The 19,273-nt window shown below is 35.8% G+C and overlaps 1 protein-coding gene across 1 annotated transcript in view; it reads right to left on the bottom strand.

Moving 5' to 3' along the window:
- Positions 1-16,487, bottom strand: part of LOC145693528 (protein takeout-like) — a 42,983-nt gene extending 26,496 nt beyond the window's left edge. Inside the window, exons 1-2 of the mRNA XM_081769597.1 lie at positions 16,217-16,487; positions 483-575 (exon numbers count right to left, since the gene is read on the bottom strand). Coding sequence (XP_081625723.1) covers positions 483-575; positions 16,217-16,295 — 172 coding nt within the window. The 5' untranslated portion in view covers positions 16,296-16,487. The remainder of the gene's footprint in view (positions 1-482; positions 576-16,216) is intronic.
- Between the last annotated feature and the right edge of the window lie 2,786 nt (positions 16,488-19,273).

Genomic DNA, 19,273 nt, shown 5'->3' with positions numbered 1-19,273 from the left:
GGTACCATCCCGGCATTTACCTGGTGTGAATGAGCAAAATGCAAGAAAACCCTCACTCATGATTAGCCTGAAAAAAAGCTGTTACACTTTTTTGACCGAGTGTTAGTTACCTTTAAGTTACCCTTATATTATTTCTATTCATCAATGCAAAGTTTGGTATGTAAGATTTATACAATAATTATCGCTACTGATGATAGTTTCTGGTAGTTCAATTCCGTATATATATATATATATATATACTGTATGTCGATAGTCCATACTGCTAACCCTCAATACATTTAATTACGTATGTTAGTAAATAATCTGTTTATTAAATATTTCTAAATGGACGCTCTTTTTTTTTTTTTTTTTTTTTTGTCGAAGATAATAGTTGAATTTGAATTCTATTAGTCACTCTGTCAATTAACTCATTACAGAACTTCAATAGAACGTGTCTGTGTATTTATTTATTTATTTATTTATTTTTAAGTGCAAACACTAACCTTTCACAAAATATGGCTTCAACTTGTTGATTGATTCCTGGATGCAATCATTAACATTAGGATCTGATCGACTACATAGCTGGAAGTAGGAAGCTGAAAATATAAGGAAAAAGAAAATGTCATTTTAGATTTTTGGGAATGAAAAATAAAGCACGTCGTACAGCAACAACAAAATACGTATATCAATTTAACACTTTAAGTTCCATTTAATATCTAGTAATGTATTTTCATGGATCTAAATAATAACGGTTCTTCAGGGTAGTCACAATTAAAGATTTATCACTTCAAATTAAGAAAAGTAAACCCATGTAATGTACTAATTTTTCAACGTAAGAGTTAGAACATAGGTATTTTCCCTTAGTTTTAAGCTATATATATATGGCACTAAATTCGTTGTACAAAAGCAGAGGAGTGATTCCTGGAAATAAAACAAACAAAAAAGTTTGGTAATTGGAGAGTAATTTATATCAGAGGCCCATAGTCAAACTATCCCTATAAAAAGTGTTGTGGAAGCACCTCAGGATTCTGAAACACGCATTTTTTCTTTGTGGACTGTAACGTTGGGAGTTTAGTGATTTTGTTGTTGTTCTGATATAGAACTTTTTTTTTTTTTTTTTTTTTTTTTTTTTTTTTTTTTTTTTTACTTTCCGAAAAGATTGGATAGTTAAATACGCATTTGGAAACAAGTGGCTCAATCAATAACGATTGATTATTAGAGAAACTGATGATTCTTTCAATAACAAATCTGGAAAGACCTCATATTATCGATTACGGTTCTGCAACCCTTCAGATGTTCCAGAACGTGAGGACAGAAGATTGAATATAGATTGAACGTTCTTTGTGCAGCGAACGGAATTCATATGCAGCTATAGGCTACAGAAAAGCTAATTGGTGCCAATAAAACTTAAAACTTGGTGAGTTTGCTTTAAAAATGCATATTTCTCGTTTCTAACTAGTTCTTACCATATTAAAATAACATACTTTTTTTTTTTTTTTTTTAACTGTCAGTCTCAATCCGGACACCTTGTATTCAGGAAAATCTTAAAACTGGTTTTCGACTATGTTTGCTTTAATGCGAAGGTTTAAGAATTGCCGCATGTATTAATCTAACGTAGCTCCACGTGCGACCTACGAGACCAATTTACTTTGGAATTTTAGAGTAAGAAAAAAAAAGACGTTGAAGATAGTCAGCCATGGAATATAAATAAAGGTATCCTTCCATCACTCATCTGGTGGAATAGAGGGAAAGTTCCAATTGGTATAGTCGATCACAAGGCTGAAGGAGGTGTTTCCGAAATGATAATGCTAACCACTATTCTATGCAAGCTTGGTACGTTTAAGCTAAGTTCACAAAATAAAGAGTTTTTTTGCTTTACTTCCTTTGGTGACACTGTGGTTAGCGAGGGCAGCACCTACTGTTAACTATGGCTCGGAACCATTTGTTTTCTATGCAGTTAAAGGGTACCCAGAGCATCATTCAAAGGGTACAGTATGAGCCGTTCTCCACTAAACTATGCCTCTTCCAAGAAAGCTGTATGATAGAACCAGGCCATCACTTCAAATTTGACACACAAGAAAAGTGAGTAAGACATTTTAAATACACTAAAATTATTAAAATGTCTATGTGAACATTGAGATAGGGCTTTGTAGTAATAGACAGATTTCCATTTATTAACAGGTTAAGTGGCTAGTACACTATAATACGTTAAGTACCTTCGGGTGTGTGCTTACAATAATGTCCGGTCTAAAGTAAGAAAACAGATACTTTGAAAAAAAGAATTGCGAAAAGTATAAGTATACAAGACCGCCAAAACATTTCATGCCTCCCTAGAAAAAAAAAAAAATGAAGGCCCTCAAACTTGAAAAATAAATCACAACTGAATAGGGAAAACTTATATAAAGATAACTTTTTCGAGCACTTGCAAAATATCTGGGTCCTCCGACATTTATCGGGTTGCCCCTTCTCCCATATGGGCTGCATAAGCATGTGTATGTGTTCCCAAACCAAATCATAGAGCCTCACTGCAAGTAGCTTGCAAAGACAAAGGTTTTCTACGAATGGTGCTAAATGAAATTGTTAAAAGAAATGTGAATATTCAATTTCTTTTTAACGTTATAGTACTTCCTACACTTGAATGGAAATTGAAACCAAGGAACACATATTCTTCAAAACAAGAATTTTAGGAATGATCAAAAAAAAAATCAAAAGATTGCAATCTTGGCCAATAATTAGTTTGTGGATCAGGGGCACAAAATTTTTGAACGGCCCTTAAATCAAGTGTTTGTATGTTTTACGGAATAAGCACATATCATACTGAGTTAAGTGATAGTTTGGGTTTGACTACACTATATGTAGTTCTCCAAATATAAGGTCTACAAGAACATTTTTGATTGAATGAAATATATGGGATTTTTTTGGATCAGGCGCCACAAATTTTTTTGAATGGCCCCTATATCAAGTTTTCGTATTTTTTACGTAATAAGCACTGAATTAAGTGATAGTTTAGGTTTGGCTACAGTATATGTAGTTCTCCAGATATAAGGATTACAAGAAAATTTTTGCCTGTAATATATTGGATCTCTTGATCTAATAAAGTTCAAGTCTTTACAGGCTGCTTCTACGCATAAATTGCTGCTTATAATCTTAATATTTTAATTTTTTTTTAATGTTTGCGAAATTATTTTGTGGTAGATGTCGGTCAATTTGTTTTACGTGAGCAGTAATTGCAATACGGCTTTCTTTATTAATAGCCTCTAGGGAGTTAACGTAGGTCATTCAAAATGAATACATTGTCAGAAGTAGATCGGTGTATTAAGACACAAACTCTAGAATGTTGTTAACACATAACAGATATAGTACACCTGTATATAAATTACTAGACTTCACGCATCTAGAACATTATAAAAGTATGTCATTGGCTACCATTATTAATTTAAAGCTTTTATTTTGCTTGAACTGATTATATACGTATTTATATACTGTATGTAAAATGTATACTGGTAAGTAATACATTACATATGATGCTGTTTCTGTCTTAACAGTGCCACACATACTTCTAATAGGGAAGCCAGTCAGTAACCCTAACATTACGTTACACAACCTGTAACATGATTTTCAAAGATAATATTCGCATAAATGTAAAATTATGTTTCGTTCTGTCGAGGGAGACGCCGTCCCATCACCTTCAAAAAATATGTACGGCATCCCCCAGTTCCTAAGAAATTACAATGGGCAAAGATATGCAGGGGGACTTCGTTACGTCATGCCGCTACCTACCGTCCCCCTACCTTTTCAGATCCACTTTCACCCCTGGTTCTGTGTGGAGATCGGCGTTCATCTTATCCGTAATATGAAAAAAGAAACTGAAGGGTAACCCCACTCGGGACAAGCAATAAGAGACACAAAGTTTGGATGGATGTAAGACTCCACATTTTCTAGACTTTGGTACGTACGTTAGGTAATGTAGATAGCACAGCTCTCCCACAGTGTTTCCTTTCCACCGCAGGCTTCCTTTAGGTATCCATTTTACAAAGACTGGATGAACCCTTGAGGCACATTGGAACAAGGATTGAACACACGCCTTCAATGGTTATCGAACCCTGGTCGTTTAGTTGCTAGTTGCTATTCCCTAGGAGTCGTTATTTAGTTATTTAATCAACTCTTACCATCTCCGAGAGCAATTTACACTCGAATTAGTAACAATTACTAATTATTTAAACATTAGTAATAATAGCAATGGAAGAGAAAGTCGGTATTTGTCTGATAAAATTGAGGAAATCTCAGTCAAGGTACCCCGGTCACCTGTATGCAAAGATAAGAACTTACTTAGGAAGCGAGAACGGTGACCAGTAGCTACACCGGTTCAGTAATTTCTAAAGTTAATGGTCATAAAAGATTCATAAGCTTCCACGGATTCATTAAGCTTCCTGAGATGATTCTAAAGTTGAACTTTGAATCTGGGGGTAACCTATATATTTTCTGATAGGGTTTGTCGTGTAAGTTCCAAAACAAGTTTCAATTCCTTGCCCAGAAGTGACCCCATCAGTTCAGGATTGGAAAAATATAGAACAACTTGACGTATATGTCCTATATATCAAAGTGATCTGCAAGACTAGTAGGTTAAGAATCTAATATGCACTACTCAATTATATCCCATAGTAATGAATAAAACTAAAAAAAGCATGATTATTTCACTATAAATATCCAATATTGGTGGACCTATAAAGTTGAGAAAAGCATATCCATAATATCTAGTCAACAGTAAATCATTTGGTATCACAAGTAATGTGACTCATTGTTATGGCTAGATTTGACACATTCGGTGTAAGTATTTCAATTTCTACATTTTCTACGATTTCACCTATATACGTTGTCCGATCAGTACTTCCATTATATATTCGTCAACTGCTCATCTAGACGAGTTGTTTGATGGGTCACACGGTACGAAAACATTAGATAGATTTTGAGTTACTAATTAGAGGAAGCTAGTCATGGTAGTAATTTAAACTCATTTACTCGATTCGAACAGCTCTTTCTTTGTAGCTATATAAACTCAATTGGTCATCTTTCAGGGTTTAAGCCTTCTAGCCACAAAAAGACTCGGGTAATGAGAAGGAAGAAGGCTCCGGCTGGATGTTCTTTGCCGGAGCTTGGCTCTAGTAATTGGCTATGCGTGAGAGTCATGTAACACACGACATGATCCCTGGCATAATAGTGCTGCCTGGATTTGACCTTTGCTTTTAAAGTGTGAAGGTCATGCATCTTACACTGTCTCATGATCACTCTACGCCGTGACAGTGAGGTTCATTAATATAGGATATTTATAATGAAATAATCATTTTGGGAGGTTTATTACCTTGATATAGGATATAATTGGATAGTGCATGTTATATTCTTAATCTACTAGTCATGCGGAGCACTTGATATATAGGTCAAGTTGATCTATATATTTCCAACCCTGAAGGGGTGGGGTCACTTCCAGAAAAGAAATTGAAATCAGTTTGGAACTTGTTCGACAATCAGGAAATATATACGTTATCCCCAGATTCAAGGTTATACTTTGGAGTCATCCCAAGTTAGATACGAATGAAAGAAAGAAAACTAACTTTAGCTTAACAGATTTAGTGGCTTCGAGGCAGCTAAGAGTAACAATTATAATAATAGTTAAGTACTTTTCTTCCAATTTCAAATATTACCATATGTTTGTAAGAAAACATGGCATTTTATACCAAATAACCCAATTTACAATAATAACCAGTTGAGAATGCTCCAAGAGCATTGCCATAACGAACTTAAAAAGAATGGAGATATGGAGTGGAAAGGATAACTGGGATTATTCCTACACGGAAAAGTAAAGCTTTCTATCCGCAAAAATTAGCAAAATATCATTTCTCTATGACTTACAGTTCTCGAAATATGCCTCCAGAAATCTCCCAAAATTCGAACCTTTTTGGCCCAAACCAGTGGCCAGTAGGACAGTGGTCACCGGTTATTATTTGGTATCAAAATATTTAGCATCCTCTTAGGTATTGATTGACACCAACGTTATCTCTCTATGACTTATGGTTCCCGAGATATGGCTCCTTAATCTCTGGAAGTCGGCCATTTTTTGACCAATATCTCGGGAACGGTAAGAGTGACGCGAAAAATTTAATCACTTTCTCAGAAAGTTTTTGATGTTGTATCGAATGCATGGTTCAAAATTGAAAAAAATCGCAAATAACAGACAGATGGACAAACAGACAGACATAGAGAATTCAGTAACGAACTTTTTAAGTTTGTTGAAAATGATACATTTCAAACGTCAATTAAATTAATTTCTCGCTAATCTTAATGTTGTGTACAGTACGATATGTAAAGATCGAACCCGGACTTAGCAAGTCAAAAAAAAAAAAAAAAAAAAAAAAAAAGAAAAGAAAAAAGAAAGAAAAGAAAGAAAGAAAGAAAGAAAAGAAAAAAGAAATAAATTTTACAACTATTTTCCTGAGAAATTACACTTTAATTGCTTGTTTGTTTTTGTATTTTGTTTACCTTGAACAGAAACGGGAAACTTATCGTGAGAAGGAACTTAAGATCCGTATTGTAAAGGCTTTTCTTGATGTTCCATTGTAAGTTACAGAGGGAGCTTCAATAAAAAGATACTAATCACAAACTAGCAGGAATTCACATGTTAGTACGTATAATTCTGCTCCTTCGCGACAAAGTGTCCTATCACCTTCTACAAGGGCATAATAAATATCTGACACTGGGAGGTAAGGTTGTTGTCTTCATATTCAATTAATTGTTCAAGTCTGAAGAATGACATGCAAACTATGATGGTCATCTAATCGCAACCCTTTCTATTTAGTACGTATAGGAATTAATGCTATTATGGCGTCAGGATAACCTTAAGAGTCGTGTTTTCCATCGTACAATATCACAACTTTTTCATGGTTGATTCCTTATTACGTGTAATAACACGAAGGATAAATATTATCAAGGATATGTTGATGGTCGCCTTATTATGTTGTCCTAGGTTAAAAACTTGTCACTGAAAAATAATAATTTATAGAATCAAATGTTGCTTCTTCACGGAATGAAGGAAATTGCCAACGAGAAGGAGCACATTGAATCTGAGAAAGGTCAGCAAATCGAATCTCAATGCCATTGTCTTAGCTTTCATCTGGTTGTCATTTTTGGGATTCATTTCCTATCCAATCAGTTCAGTAATGCCCCGCAAGATGTTGTGTTTCAAATCTGGGATCAACTCACGCCAGACAACAAGCAGAAAACTATTTTTAGTAGGGATGCGCACGAGACAAGATTTGCGGCTGTCTCGTCTCGAAAATGTACTCTGAAACTGATGTCTCGACTCGAAAAAATGTATATTTTTCTAGTGGAAGAGCAGTGTCTCGACTCGAATTTTGTCAGGGGAATCCTGTCTCGACTCGTCTCGTGCGCATCCCTAATTTTTAGACACATAATGTTGAGTCAATGAGGTGCTTATATGATTGTCGGCAGTAGCGTACCCACGCGGGGTTCCACCGTGTCCGGACTCCCGAAAGCTTTCTAACTCAACATATATTTGCACTTTCCTAATAAAACCATACTTGCTTAGCAAAGAAATTGTTGATATAACATGATTTGATCTTACATTTCACCTGTGCTCTTTCTCTTCTTACAAAAAACAACCTAATTCTATCATTTTTCTCTGCATATATATGTGGAAATACTTTACAATTACAAGTACTTATCGTCTATTCGGTTGGGGAATAATACCCGTTCAATACTACAGCTTGTAGTAATGGACTTCCCAAACCTTGGACCTCTCCCAACAAAAATTTGTGGATGTGCCCTGATTCTCAGTTGGAATTTGATTTATTGTCTCCTGCTCTCGTCCAAATGCATCCAATCTCTTTCGAAGATGATGCAGTTATGTCTAAGGTTATTCTGAACTGATAAAGAAGACGGTTAATTCAGGACGAAAAAAATGAAATGAAATCTTTGAGTTTTATGTCGCACGGTTATGCCGACTAGGCTAAAGGAGACGGTGATTATGAGAAATCAATGAATGAAGAAAGTAGGAGGAAACGGGAGAACTCCGAGGAAACCCACGCACACGGTGTTTGTCCACCACAAAGTTCACTTGGTGGGCTGGGGTGGGATCGAACACGAAACCCCAAGCACCAGAGGTGAACGCTCTACCACTGAGCCACCGCAGCTACAATTGAGGACGAAATTACTGGGCAATGTTTAATTGAAATTCCACAATATTATTAATATTTAATGAAAATAAATGTCCATAGATGACATGGGCACTGTATAGAGGCGTACCAACGTGGGGGAAGCACCTGATCCGGAGTTCCCTTCGCCTCCTAAAAAAATAAAAACTTGGTATCTCGACATATATTTGTAGGGGAAGGCGTTGTACCTTTGAAACAATGGACCTTTGAACACCTGTGCTTTTCTCGAATTCAGAGGTATCTAGGTGCAGTGATTAAAATTCATTTGAAAGATTAAATGAAAAAAAGCACTACAAACGCATTTGGCTGTTGTTTACTGAGTGCTGTGTCGAGTAATGTTCCTTTTAGTTTTTTCACCCCCCAAAACGAAGATTTTTTATAGTTACCTTTTGAGTTTTGTGCTCTTCGGTTTTCGCAACTTGTGATATTTATTTGCCCAAACTTGGGTTAGAATCATTGGTGAATACAGTAATATTTTTAGTTTTAACTTCTGTTCAATATTTAAGCTAGTGGAGAACTTTTTTTCGTAATGGTGACCCTCTTGTACTGTACCTATGAACATTAATGCATCGTGTACCTTTGAACGATAAATAATACTGTTTAAAGCTACACAATGTAAGTAGTTAAAACAATTGATATAATTTATATAGGTTAGCTTAGGATATAAAGTTATTAATTATAATTTTAAGTAGTTTCTATATATTCGTTTATTATATAACATAATGTTAAGAGTTGTATATGCTCAACTTTATTGTTCACAAGTTTTTGTTAGAACTTCTCTTCAATTTTTAATTTAATTGATAAAATTTTAATTTTGGTGAGCTTTTTATAGCTAAACCTTTTATTGCAATTTATAACTTCAATGTTAATATTTGTAGCTTCTTTTTATATTATTGCCGCAGAAACATTGTAATTATCACTTTGTTCAAAGGTACAAGAGGGTCTATTTTTGGTACAAGACCATTATGTACCTGTGAACAAAACGGATTTGTTCTTATTTTATCTTATAAAAGCTATTGTAATTATGTAACACGTTTAAAAATCTCATCCTATCTGATAGCAAAGAGATGACACTTCAAATGTCCGGAAAAAAAAATGGGGAAAAAGTGCTGAATATTAGCACCAAAATTTCGAAGACTCTAAAAGTGTTCACAGGTACAACGGTTTCCCCTACACTTTCTTAATAAAACTATGCTTGTTTACAAGCGAAATGATTGATGTAACGTGAATATTTTGATTTTATTTTGATTTTGATTTTAATTTGTACTCTTTCATTTCTTTCAAAACAATCTAATGCTATCATTTTTGCTGAGAATATAAGTGGCAACACTTAAACAATTATTTATCCTTTTTATTTTCGGGTATAGAATAACACGCGTTTAATACTACATAAACGTAGTGATTGAAAATGAAATGAAATCTTCCAGTTTAACGTCCCACGAGTATGCCACTTAGGATAAAGGAGACGGATGATTTAGGCAAGTGAATGCTGACAGAAGAATTGGTGGAATGAAAAGTGGAAGGAAACGGAAACCCCATGGAAACGATGTTGTCCACCACAAACTTATTTGGCGGGGGATCGAATGGGGAACCTCAACCACTAGAGGTAAGCAAGTGGTACACCACTGAGCGATTGTGTACCAAACATAACCATAGTTCCTTATAATATTGAACTGCTCCAAACTTAGGACCACTCCCAAGAAAAAAATATGCGTGCGCGCCTGATATTGTATGATTCGATAGGCTTTAAGCAGCTCCAGAAAATAATATGTATTAGTATAAAAACTTATGCATAGCTCTGGAGAAAATTGAGAAAACTCAATTTCTTTCTAAATCCAAATAGGAGTGATCCAGAAAAATGGATCATAAGATTGCGATCTTGACAAGAATGTTAGGAATAATCCAAAAAAATGGATTAAAAGATTGCGATCTTGGCCAATAATTAGTTTTTAGATCAGGGCCTACAACATTTTTGAAGGGCCCCTAAATCGAGTTTTCGTATCTTCTTTGGAATAAGCACATCGTACTGAGTTAAGTGATAGTTTGGATTTAGCTACTCTATATGTAGTTCTCCAGATATAAAGCGTACAAGGAAATTTTTGATTGATATACAGGGTATGACATAAATGCATGACCAAACGTAACGAGGTGATTGCGGACATACCCTGTTCCTATAAACATGGGTCCGATGCCGCTTCGTTTCCGAGATACAGTGTGTTCAAATGTGGAGTCCCTCCAATGGATCACTATGCTAAAGTGAATGGAAATGTTCAATATTACAGGAATAATACAATCAAGTGCAATTATGCCTGGGCAAATACATTTATACTAACATAGAGAATGACACTAATCAACATTTGAGTTATTGGGTTGTTAGTGTTGCCAACCTGGTGCAAAGCGTTATGTTTTCAAATAGCACTCGACGTCCACACGTAAGCATATTATTGCTGACATCAAAACGTTCCTAAACATGGGACAGATTCTGCTTCGTTTTCGAAAGACAAGGCGTCCAACTGTGAAATAAATTAACGGCACACAATAGTAAACAATGGTTCATAGATCACAACTATCGCATGTTTCCAAAAAGAAGTAATTCAGAAGGGTATTCGATTGGGGCCACAGCGTTCGTTTATACCACACATAAACTTCGGAAGACAGTGCCCTATGTTTAGGAAAGTGCCGATGTCTGTAGTAGAATCTTTAGCTTGCAAATTATGTACCAAGTTCTGCAGAGGTCGAAATTATGTTTTGATAAAGATATAGGTTGAGCAGGCATAGGCCAATATTTTGAGTTCTTGTTTTGCAATCAGGAGGTCCGAAGTTCGTATCAATGATGAGTTGAGTTGTCCCAGAGTTTTTGCTCTATTCTACCAGAAGGACTTTTTTTTGTTGCTGTTCTAACTTAAAGGCGAGTTGTATAGTGGGGAAGGCGAGTAATATGATGGGGAATAATACTTTAAGGGTAGATCTTGAAGGACCATTTTTTTTCGCATCCAAAAGCTGCATTTGAGGCAACTCCTACTTGTGGATTTCAAGTTAACAGTAGCTCCAGTCTTTCATAACCTGAGTATTGCATAAACATGTAAAATGCAAAAGCTTAAACTCAACCCTTTGTTGCTGCTGTTATTATTAATTGCTAACAATACCAGTAATAATTACCTCAAAATGTCTATGGTAATGATCCCAGTAACAATTACCACGAAATGTATTTGGCAATAATCCCAGTAAAAAATACCTCGAAATATGTATGGCAATGATTCCTGTAAAAACTACCTCGAAATGTGTATAGTAATTATTCCAGTAAAATTACCTCGAAATGTGTATAGTAATGATTCCAGGAAAATTACCTTGAAATATGTATGGAATTGATCTCAGTAAAAAATTGCCTTGAAATGTGTATGGTAAAGATTCCAGTTTAAAGAAAAAGTTCGAAATGTGTACAGTAATGATTCCAGAAAAAAATTACCTCGAAATGAGTATCTGGAAAATCGTTAAAAATAAATATAATAATTAAACTCTGACAAGGACAGCACAGAGGATTGATTACTCGAATCTGATGGTTGATGAACATTTTACAGTAAGAAAAGCTACATATCCTTTTTATCATGGCAATGAATCATACTTAGATGCCGTACAGGTTGCATAGAAGCTAAGGAATATCATGGATTTTAAACGATACAGTACATTAAAGTGATTGCTACCATTGAAAATAAGCTATCAATTACTTTAACAAACTCGATCTAGCTACCTATTGCAATAAAGAAAAGAAGAATTCAATAATTTGCTCTCGTACAAGATGTGCACTACAGTAATGAACGTGCATAAGAACTAACAGTACTATTTAGTGCATGTTCCTAATAAATACTAGTAGAATAATTTTAGTGGTCTAAGATCAAGCAGACTACTTCTATATTTCTTTTTTAGCTTTAATCTCAACCGTTACAACAGTAAGAATTTAGAGGAACCAGTAAGTAATACAGGGGTAATTCAATGACATTACCAAGGATGTTTATATACAAAAAAGGGTCTTAATTGATTTTTCACGAACTCCATCGCTCTAGTAATGACTTTTGATTCTACGTGTTACACTACGTCTTTTACAGTTTTCAATGAGATTTTTACGCTAACCTTGCTGGGAAAAAAAAGCTTGAATTCAAATATGTACTGAAGACGGTATTTTTATGAACTTAACGAAGGAGACGTCCTTGTGTAAATCTTTCATTTGACGCCCATTAACGCATAATGGTTGGCTTCACGTGTTATACATACATTTTTTTTTTTTTAGAAAGTAATTAAGACGCTTGTGGGAAGAAATTATTCTCCAGAAGTAAAACACAGTAGCTTGAGAATTTTATAAATATAATGTTCACAAGCATGTGTGTGTGTACCAAGTATTGTTATGTATGAACATCAAGTACAGTAAAGCCCCGATTATGCGTGGAATTGGGTGGCAAAGGCACTAGGGTAGCAAAAATCGCGGATAACATGAAAAAAAAAAGACTAAAAATGAGTTACAAACAGTATTTCAGCATAAAAATTATATTTTATTGTTTGTATTGGTTTGTCACCAAGGTCAGCGATCAAAGAATGTGAAAGCCATGACCAAACCAAAAGAGCAACAGAATACCACTCATTCACAAATTCCGAGAAGACCTATAGGATTACGATACACGATAAACCTGTCAGGAATTTTCGACCTTCGCTCTGTTGGTCTATTGTATTTTCTCGATTAACCCTCCAGTGGCCACTCCCGATTAACCCTCCAGTGCCAACGCAACCTAGGTGGCTCTTCGGTAATTTTATAAATCGGTCAGAGTTATAAATCATATTGTGAGCCAGTCACGGTTTCCACGGTTTGCCACATCAAGGTCTATAATAGCAGAATTCCAATACTGTTTCTTGCTAAAATCTCCTTGCCTGGCAACACGCTTTTCCTTTTTTCCCTTTCTTTAGACATCTTTTAAACTGCAGGCCGTGTATTGTTCCGAAACGCACCAAATACGCTCGAGCTGACGTTTTCTCCGTGTTTTTTAGTGCTTTCGCGTTCGCAGAGCGTTGTGATTAGCCATCCAAATTTAAATACATGGTCAGCGTATTCCAAACGTACGCATGAGCAATAAAAAACACTTTGAGAACGCTTCAATTAGCCGTCTACTTACTCCGCAGTAAATAATGAATATAATTTACTATAGTGCTGCCAAAATGTCTTGATCCGTAGCAAAAATGCGAAGTAAAGCTCACGCCCACGCGTTGAGCCAATAACGGTTCAGCTGTTGCTAAGCGAGAGAGCGGATGGCGAAAGGGAGTGGAATTCCTTCAACCGATAGCAGCGCTTGAAATGAAAAACTAGGTGTAAAGTTAATGTGGTATATCTATACCAAGCAAATCACTTTCTCCAATTCCCATTTTTCATACCTTACAACTAAATGCCTTCTGCTTATGAGAGTAAAGTTGCAATTTGAAAAAATTCACTATTGTTGGAAATATTGATTTTTACAAAGAAATTTATTTTTGTTTTAGAACGTACAGTACTTTGTATGCGGGATGTCAGTCTGCAGCGACTACTTATGAAAAGTAATTGAACGCTACTGAAGCAGTTTGTGTGTGTGTGTGTGTGTGTGTGTTTGTGTTGTGTGGCACGAGGGGATCATCATCTCGCATATAATCGTGGCTTTACTGTATAGCCTATTACAAGTAATATGTGTATGACAGTAAGGGTTATGCGCATTTCTGTCAGAAATAGATGTACCACTGCTAGGAGCATATACGTCCTGTAAGGACTAATGTTATGCAATGAGATCTGATGATAAGTCTTTTCTTCGTAAATTTTTGTAAAGGATGTCCCATACGCAACTTTTGAAATACCCGCTATTTCTGTTCTACTAAGTTGGTAGCACTGAACGTTACATCCGTTGACTTTTCGGTTAGTAGTCAAGGACTGCCGAATCAAAGGTAAGTCATGTAAACGTCCTGGACCTAAGCCCAAAATGGGATATGGCCGGTCAAATGGTTTCTAAACTTGATCGACACTTTCTGACCAAACACATACTTTAAATATCTCACCGACGTTTATCTCTGGATACACAATACAATACAAAAAGTAGCAGTGTCAGGTGAACACCGTGTGAAGGAGTTTGATTTATATGGTGGAATATCTCTCAATTTATATTGAATCCGGAAATTGTAGTAAACTTCTATCAATTTTGATTTTATTAGAGAGATTATGTTGGAGATGATGGAGTACATTGCTTGACAATATTAATTAATTATTTTCTAGTCATCCACTTTTCGCTACCTATTACCGTTTTTACTCTATAGCAACCAACGTTAAAACTGGAAGTTTTTGCTACTTTTCGCTACCTATTACCGTTTTCACTTTATAACAATCAACGTTAAAACTGGAAGTGGTTGTTTTTTGCTACTTTTCGCTACATATTACCGTTTTTACTTTGTAACAATCAACGTTAAAACTGGAAGTGGCTGTTTCCTACTTTTCGCTATATATTACCGTTTTTACTCTATAGCAATCAACGTTAAAACTGGAAGTGGTTGTTCTTTTGCTACTTTTCGCTACCTATTACCGTTTTTACTCTATATCATAATCAACGTTAAAACTGGAAGTGGTTGTTTATATGCTAATTTTCGCTACCTATTGCCGTTTTTACTCTTTAGTAATCAACGTTAAAACTGGAAGTGGTTGTTCTTTTGCTACTTTTCGCTACTTATTACCGTTTTTACTCTATAGCAATCAACGTTAAAATTGGAAGTGTCTTTTTTTTTTTTTTTTTGCTGCTTTCGGTTTAAATAGAATTAAAAGAGAAGATGGTACCTATTCTTAGAAAGCTAAATCGATTCTCCATTCCCCAAAAATACGCTTCCTGCTATCTCTTATCGTTCTTGCTTTATGTGGATCAATATTGAAACCGGAAGTTGTAGTGAATCACTTCCGGTTTTAGTAGAAACTTAAGGATGGAAATAAAATCGATGATTGAGCGCCAAAGGGGGCGCAAACTGCTGTTTTATTACTTTTGAGAAAAACAAGTTTTAAAATGTGGAGATTTTGATTTTCACAATGTTTTCTCAATGTGTTGTCCTCTCAAATTGATATTTAAGCTACAATTCAAGTTTAGTTCTGTCACAACCAAATTCAAGCCATGATACATGTCGTCGTAGCATTAAACTCAGAATATCAAAATTCGGCAGTTACGCCCCTTTGGCTCTCAACCATCGATATGTATTCTTGGGACGCTTAAGCGATTGCAGCAAACCGCTTCTTTCTACTTATTACCGCTTTTTCTTTATACTATTCAACTTTAAAACCAGAAATAGTTGATTTCTAAGATTTCCGGTTTGAAAATCTCCATTAGTATTTCTCGAGATTCATTTGGATTGTGTGCTTTTACCCAGGGCCACTTCAGAGGGGGTCCAAAGTTGATGGAAGGGATTTCTAGAGGGAATTTTCCAGAAATTCTCCAAATTTTCGCGGTTCAAGTACGTTATGGGCCCCAATACATAGCACCTTTGGAAAGCTTGTTTCAGGCTGAAGAGAATGAATTATAAACCATGACTTTCCAATGAACAGTGTTGATGTAATAGCTATTTCACTGCGAGTCTATGATTTTCTTTATACTAACAGAGTTAATGGGCTCCAGGGACTTACTCCGTTGTCCATGGCACCTAATGTTTTGTGCCTGAACATATGTTTGTTATGTTTATCGAATGGACTTGGTTTGATTCGGTTGTCCGGATGACAGGTTCATGTCCGTTCCTTGTCAGTAAACAAACAAACAACGAGCGCGGCCACCGGTTCGAAACTCACTTCAACATCAGAGTTCTTGTATTACATAAGGATGTAAAAACGATATCACGACTTCACTGGTTTTTCTCGTATTCCTATGCTTTGAATTCTAAAAAAATATTGTCGATCCGATATACTGATATATTGTTGGTGTATACTGTCTCACTGCAACAACTATGTATAAATATCAGAAATATAATAATATTCAACTTACGAGGTTTTACTGCAAAACCTAAAGACGCAGCTTCCAGCAGGAAAACAATTACTGAACTACAGAGCAAGTTCCGTAACATGTTTCAATCAATTTCCTTGGTATAGCACCGGCGTGTGTTACGCACGTAACAGTTGCTGATTGCAGAATGACTGCAGTATCCAGCGTGATGCCACTCTTTATGACAATGAAAACATAATCTGTTTGTAGAAGTTTTTCTCAAACCACTGGAAGTTTTTCTCCTCCCGCCCCGCTGCGTCGGACAAGAAAGGCCGGCAGGAAATGGCCGCCGGAAAAACAAGACCACACTAACAGCTCTAAAACGCTATGCTTAATACATTACGTATAGGAGATGCAAAGGCTTAGAAAAAGAAGCTTTTTTTTTTTTTTAATTTCCTAAGGTTGGAGGCGAAGGCGGCAATTACCTTGTCCAAGGTTAAACTTAAATGTATATTTAAAAAAATCTCAGAAACTCCTGAGTGAAAAAATACATATAAAGTTGTTAGGAAATCGCGCTAATTTTAAATCAACTTTCTTTCCCCGGTTTTTTTTTTCTTAAAAATATCAGCAATATAAGGTTTTAGTCATATGGACAGTCATGTGATCAAAGATTGAATGATTTTTATTTTATTATTAAGTCATCCAGAAAAAGGAGTATTCATTCAGGTGGTAAGTTGAGGATAATGTTACATTTGAACGGAGAAATGAGGAAAATATTACCTCATGTTTACCTTGAAACATTTTCCATTAAAGTAGCAGAGGACAGGATAAAAAAAAGAAACCTTCCTTCCTATGTTGATTTCAAGGTGGATCAAGTGTTGCCAGATACACTCATCTGTTTTTTGATATAATAAAATATCTTCTAAAAATCAGTGTTTCTGAACTTTTTTCAAATTTGAGATCCACCTTGAAGTACGTTAACTTTCATGAAACCCAGAAATATGCAGGAAGTTCCTCCGGAACTATGGTTACCATATGACAGACTCACATTTTTTTTAATTTCTTAAAAATCTCAGAGCTCTCTTGTTTCTAAGCGGTTAGCGGGTTGGGAGACCCAGGTTTGATTTTCGACATGAGACCCGGGTTTGATTCCGCTGAAAGGACCGTTAAACCCAAAATCAACTCAACTTTTAAAAATCTCTTACTGGTATAGCGAGAACATTATAATTTAATTTATACAATACCGATTACGCAAATAGTAAGTTAGTTTCTTTTCTTGTGTGTAGAGGTGAATGTGTTGCATTTCCTTGGAAATTGAAAAGTGCAACAGTATTAACACCAACAATTATATATATAAAATATACTTAATTTTGCATTATTCCCAATTTCGCAATATCTCATAAAACGAAATAATACAAACTTCTGAAGCTATTAATTTACTTAAAACACATTTAAATAGTGCAATTTACCAGGTTATTATGATTTGAACTAGCTTTTGCCCTCAGGACAGTTCTGATGCAACGTGAAATGTCACAGAGGTCACAAGTAGCAACAATGGAATATTACGCCATTTCGTGTGCAATTCATCAATCAGTTTCGTTAGAGAAGATGGAGTAGAAAGTATTCGCCTTATTCGTGTCTTCAAAACAGACCACAGATGTCCATTTATGTTTAGGCCAGGGGATTGGACAAGCCAGAGACAAACTCTTCAACTTCATCCCGATGTACCAACAACCACTCCACAACACATCTAGCCCTGTGAATGTACTCTCTATCATCCTGGAAATTTGGTATTATTTCCTGGAAACAATATTTGGACTAAAGGATTAACATGGTCCTATAAAATGGCGATGTAATCAAGGTCAGTTACGTGACCGAAATGCGTGACCACAGGACTCATTAAAACCAATATTTCTCGTCCTACAGTAACACAAAGCCTTCAACATATTTCACTGCGAATTATACGCTTCTTTGAACATCCGGTATACATAAACAGGACCCACGGTTTGAAATAAGGTGAAGGCTGACTTATTCGACCATATCACACGTTACTAGTTACCAGTGGTTCATGTTGCATATACTCGGAACCATTGTTGTCATGCTAAAGAGTTATGGTCCCCTATCACCGACTTCGTCCATGCAATCTGAACCCGTATGTCCATTTACGGAACTTACGGCGGACTTAGATTCTTGGCACAGGCTGTGGGAAGTGCTTGTTGATGTTCTGCGTGACAATTCACTTTAATTTTCCACGAGACCTGTAACTGAGGATTTTCTTCCAACTACGTTCATCTTTTCCAATCTGGTTTTTCTGTGAGTTTCGTAAGATAAAACCCATATGGACACTGTCTCTCCCAACACAGCCAACACACTCGCCACACTTTCGTCACACTCACACCAAATGGACAAGCGCCAACACTTTGCACATTTTCGAAATCAGAGAAATCGTTCATTTTGACACCACTACTATTGCTTAGCTTACTTCACAGTGCCGTTCTGCTACTCCTCACGTAGTACGAGTATGTAGTTGGCCCTAACACCGCAAGTAACAGCACGGCTTTATGGTCGCCATCTGACTGTTTGCCAACCAAGGCATCTGACATCTTTCGAACTCAAGGTGAATCATTTACTCTTAATAACTAACTGTATAACGCAAAATCAATAAGAAAGAAGATAATGTTGTAAAATTAGGCAACCCTATTACGAAATAAATAAATACAACTGTCAAATTAGGACCAATCGTAGTTGAACTTTTAAAGCAAAATTGATAAATTTCTGTTTTAAAAAGATAACACAGTTCTATAAAATAATCTGATCTATTTTTAATTATTATTTGTTAATTCTATAATTGAGTTGAGTTGATTTTCAGTTTAATGTCTCTTTCAGCAGCGAGGCTATATGAGACGGGACACTGATTAACGTGGAATCCGAACCACATGAGCTTTCGCTAGGAATCAAACCCGGGTCTCCCACGCCAAAAGTACGTACGCTAACCTCTTATTCACGTAGAAACTCAGTTCTACAATTGATAATATACATCTGATCTTGAAGGTGAAACTAGGGGTAAGATGCCTTAGATTTAGGGCACTTAGCTCTGGTATAGAGGAATCCCTGGTTCGA

The sequence above is a fragment of the Thermobia domestica genome, chromosome 8 (genome assembly GCF_964235325.1).
Source record: "Thermobia domestica chromosome 8, izTheDome1.hap1.1, whole genome shotgun sequence".
Classification (NCBI taxonomy): domain Eukaryota; kingdom Metazoa; phylum Arthropoda; class Insecta; order Zygentoma; family Lepismatidae; genus Thermobia; species Thermobia domestica.
Note: the sequence above shows the minus strand (reverse complement) of the source record. Positions and strands in the feature narration are given on the sequence as shown.